The following is a 5,061-nucleotide window of genomic DNA, read 5'->3' on the forward strand; positions in this document are numbered from 1 at the left end:
CCATGACTAACAAGGGCCCCCCTTGCCCCCCCCCCCCCAATGTCACCCATGGTGCTGACTGTATATAGACTTGCAAGTGTATATTTCATTAAGAATAATTCAATACTAGCCAGCCCATTCTCATCTATAGTGTAACTGTCATTATTTCTGTCATTTCTCTCTATCATCTTGTTGGTTTGTTGTGTCTTTGTGGAGTCTCGTCCCGGGGGAAACCCGTCACCGACATCTCTCCAGACTCTCTTTACCTCTATCAGCTCTCTCTCACTCAGTCTCTTCTGTGTGTCACTCACCCCGACGAGGCAAACAACAGCTCCTTTCTGCTCCTCTTATCACCCGCCGCACAGGGTCAGCGGGTCAGACCGCTACTGAGCATGCTCAGATACACTCGTATCGATTTTAATTTAGCGCCGTACCCCTCGCCATCGCCATGAATGCCAGCTGAAGAGAAGAGAGGGGGCGGCTGGGTGATAGAGAGGGATAGATAGAAGTCTGGTGCGTGCTGAAGAGTTGGACTCCATTCTCTGGTCCGAGTGTGTCTCTTTCAGCCCTTTTCTTTGGGCCTTCGATCTGGCGAGCTGCCGGTGGCCCCCTAGAGGGTTGAGGGGCCGGTGTTGAGAGGGCCTCCTTTGTGGGGATTCACCGGGCAGGACTGACAACACTGACAGCGGTGATAAAAAACGCAGCTTCCCCCCAACGCACACACTCCTGTATTGTCCACGATAGACATGCTGTTCACAATGTGTAACCTTTCGATAGCCAGACAGACTTTAACCCTCTAGATTCTGATGGAAACCAGTCTAAAGTTAATGCTGCGGATGTGTGATTTGTACGTTTAACCTGCTTCCCTTGTGACCTCTATCATAATCATAACTGAATTACCCTGGACTTCCTCAAAGTCACAGATATGATTATGTCAGAAATACAGACTCTGCTGGGATTGTCATATATTCATAAGTCGCAAAGATAATCTAATGTATCACATTTAACACATTTAATTTGAGTTATTTCAGTACTTCAACATACAAAATGGAAATTAAATAATATATATATATATTGAATGTATTTATATATATGTACATGTATATGTGTGTGGCTGTACATACACATATGTAGTTGTTTTTTGGTGTTTGGCTTAGTGTTTTGTTAGAATCATTATTATACTCTTATACGTCTGCTAAATGACTAAAAGTAAAAAGTAAAAGTTAATTTAACCAGTGGTCGACAAAGTAGGAGGAAGACTGGAGGTGATATTAGATTAATTTATACACTATAAATTTATAGCCATTAAATGCACTGTATTATGATTATAAAGAATTTAATGCAAATATAAAATATAAATAATATATCTAGCTTGTCAACCTTATACATATATCATTGAAAATTGTTAAATATCCTATAAATGTTTAATTTTATTTACTTATTTATTTCGTTTCATAATCATTTTTTAACATGCTTTGTATTGTTTATTTCATAAAAATTGGTGTTAAAAACAGGAGAAAAAAATACAATAAATATAATATAAAATAATATAATTAATAAATACTATATTACAACACTACACTATAAATTTGATTTCTTTTTTTTTTTTCTTAAGTCAGGAATTGTCATTTCTACCAAAAGAACTAAAGCAATAACAATAAATATATAAAATAATAAAATAAAATATATACAAATAATAAATAAAGACGTGTTCCATAGTTGTTTTTATGTATGTATAGATTATTTAACTATTTAAACTTATATAACAAAACCTAGTACTAAGCAACAATATTTACCTACATGATTGAGAGTTTTGATTTGATTCACTATAACAGAATGGTGTTAGCTATCAGAATGACCACTGATAAACAAAACAGTGTGTTTACAAGAATAAAAAGTGGAGCTCTATTTGTGTCATCATTCTCAGGGAAGAGAAGGAGCGCTGGATCCGGGCGAAGTACGAGCAGAAGTTGTTCCTGGTGGGGCTTCCTCAGTCAGACGTGCCTCTGGGACAGCAGCTCCTGCGGGCCGTGGTGGAGGACGACCTGAGGCTAGTGGTTGTCCTGCTGGCCCACGGCACCAAGGAAGAGGTCAACGAGACGTACGGGGACGGCGACGGACGTACCGCCCTGCACCTGTCCTGCGCCATGGCTAATGTGGTCCTCACGCAGCTGCTCATCTGGGTAAGAACTCGCTTTTTGAATCCGCCTTTCATTCTCAATTGTCCCTCCATCATTAATTTCATCGTCTATTTCAGTACGGCGTGGACGTGAAGAGTCGCGATGCCCGCGCTCAGACGCCGCTGTCCTACGCTCAGCGAGCAGGAAGTCAGGAGTGCGTTGACATCCTCATCCAACACGGTTGTCCCATGACGCCCACAGCCACCCAACACAATCCCAACATCAACAACAACGCTCAATGCGAGCTGAACCGTAGTGTTAGCATCATGTGATCGTGGCCCGCAGTGTCTCTAGTGTCTCTTCTCAAAGATGTTGATGTTCCCATAGATGCTGCTCTCGTTAAATGGCATCATTTCCCTCAGCAGTACGTCTTTATTAGGAAACTGTGCGTAATGCCACATGTGTCACGTAAACCCATTACCCTCATGACGACTTCCTGTGACCAATGTTAGCGTACGGCAAGAATTAGTAGTGTTAACATTATCAATGCGTGTTATTTTTAAGCTGAAGAAAATTAGGTTTTTAAGGATCCTTTCTTGTGTGTGTATAGAACAAAAAAATGAAATGATGGGCAACAGGTTCTAAAGATAAGTTAGATTTTTTTAAGGTACATCGGTTTAGAAATAATCAGATGACAGTAATGGATCCTCTGCATTGCGCCCACGTGTTTTTGTCCATCAGAACATTAAATTGTGTTGTTACAGGGAAAATTCTGTTATTATTTACTGCCCCCCAAACTTTCTTTCTTCTGCTGAATACACGCTCAAAAAACAAAAAAGATATTTGGAAGAATATTGGTAACCAAAGAGTTTTGGTTCACATCGAAGTCAATGAACAAAACTGTTTGATTACCAACATTCTTCAAAATATGTTCTTTTATGTTGCACAAAACAAATAAAGTCATACAGGTTTAAAATGTCATGACGCGGAGTAAATAATGACAGAATTTCATTTTTGGGTGAACTATACCATTAAATCAGAAATTTTGGTGAAACCTGCCAAAAGTGTGTCTGTGTATTACACCTTAAAGTCAAAAGAAAAAAAATAGCTTTAATACTTACATTTTAAGGTTTAAATCAGGGGGAAAATATTTTTATTTTTATTTTAATCACTACAAAATACTGTATTACAATAACGAGAATAAAATTTAAAGAAATAAACTGAAAAATATATATTGAGAATATAAAATATATAGATGCATTTCAGTAATAAAAAGTGGGGGGGGGGGGGTCACAGTGCAAAAATATTCCTTGATTTTTTTTTTAAATGCAAAATATATTTTATCATTATTTTATTTTGACTTTGAGGTGACCAGGACATGTTCTTGTAAGTTTTACGCAAATATCTATAAATGCTTCATTAAATTGTGATTTTTCTGTTTTATGCTAAAAATCGAACATTTAAGTGCATATTTCACTAAAACTTCACACATTTTATAGGTGTTCTACCATTGTGCCCTTGAACGAAGCTCAGAAACACTAAGGCTGCTGGGTAGAACATTTCCATTTGTAGCATCAGTGCAATATAACAAAACCCAAATCATCATACTCATTGCTATTTTACACTTAGCCTTTACGTGATTGTCTTGGAAGGGCTTGATTGCCTGATGAATACTGTGTTATTGCGGATGCCTTGTGCGAATCATTTCTGCACCGGTCTGAAGTGGTCTTCTAACTGTTTGACACGTCCCTCTCCTGCCTAATGACAGATCCATTCAGTAGCAGCGGACAGGTACCGTCCCGCTAGATTACGAAATAAGACGCTCTCGCCGTTAACTCCTGTGAGAGCGTAGTGTCTAATGACCTCCACACTTGTGACTGTGTGGCTGTTTTTTTATCCATTCGAATCCAGACGTGTGTTTCTAATCGAATGGGATGGTGATGTGGATAATGTACAGATGTGTGTATAAAATAGCTTTTCCTGCTCCCTCTTGCAGCTAGTTGTGTGTCGTGTGGGCAATTTCTGGATGAGATGGCCATTATGTACCCATCTGAAACCTATCAGCCTTAACCCTCGTTTGCTAGTGTGTACGCCGTCAACTTTTGCTTGAAAGATGAAATCATGATTAGAACTTAATTAATATTTGGCACATGTGAGTTAAAGGGAATGCGGTAAAGCGAGAGGGAGATGTTGAACCTCTTTAAATGAGTCCTTACCAGACAGTATTTTAAGTTTACATGATTTTTTAGGCGTTTTACCTTCTAGCAGGTACGTTTTCTTTCTTATTCGTGTCAGATTTGTACATGCAACCCTCATCTAACTAAGCTGTAGGAGAATTGCCATTGATTTTAAAAACAACGTCTTTTAAACCTGTTTTAATTCTGGAGGCTCATTCCCAACAACATGCATGGAAAGTTACCCTCTTGATCGTCATAAAGTGAACATGTATCAACGTTATGATCTTTTTTTTTTTAGATATACGTTGAGTTTGGGCTCCTGTGTATGACGTGAGGTTGCTAAAATGAGCTTTTGGGAATGAGGCAGTTGAAAATGATAAACACTCGCCCGTCATCCCTGCGACTGCTGGGTTATTGAACGCTGGGATGCGCCCATAAAGCTCCTCAAGTAGCCGTATAGCAGATAGAAGCACCGTTTTGTTTTAAAGTTGTTTTTGGTACCTGGTTTTGGGTCTCAATGTGTCCACATTGTCTGGCCGTTAAGGTACTTTGTGTATTATATGTACATTTGACATATTTATAAAAGCAAGATGTAAATAATTCCTTTTGTTGTTGCTTTTATTGAGCTGTTTGATAACTTTGTTTCTTTTAATTTGCCATTGTTTTTAAATGCTCCTTCCGAACATGATGGAGTGCTTTCATGAGAGTTAGCTGTTGTGTGATTGGATGCTTGGCTGGCTATTGACATAATAAACACTCCAATAAAATGATTTATACCATGAATG

General features: G+C 38.6%; 1 protein-coding gene across 3 annotated transcripts in view; it reads left to right on the forward strand.

Annotated features, from left to right (window-relative positions):
- LOC107677248 (arf-GAP with GTPase, ANK repeat and PH domain-containing protein 3) overlaps positions 1–3,057 on the forward strand; it is a 180,975-nt gene extending 177,918 nt beyond the window's left edge. For all 3 annotated transcript variants that reach the window (XM_016472074.1, XM_016472072.1, XM_016472073.1), the window contains 2 exons: positions 1,907–2,162; positions 2,237–3,057. In XM_016472074.1, coding sequence (XP_016327560.1) covers positions 1,907–2,162; positions 2,237–2,431 — 451 coding nt within the window. In that variant the 3' untranslated portion in view covers positions 2,432–3,057. The remainder of the gene's footprint in view (positions 1–1,906; positions 2,163–2,236) is intronic.
- The last annotated feature ends 2,004 nt before the right edge of the window (positions 3,058–5,061 follow it).

Source organism: Sinocyclocheilus anshuiensis, unplaced genomic scaffold, assembly GCF_001515605.1.
Source record: "Sinocyclocheilus anshuiensis isolate Anshui unplaced genomic scaffold, SAMN03320099.WGS_v1.1 scaffold392, whole genome shotgun sequence".
NCBI classification, from domain to species: Eukaryota; Metazoa; Chordata; class Actinopteri; order Cypriniformes; family Cyprinidae; genus Sinocyclocheilus; species Sinocyclocheilus anshuiensis.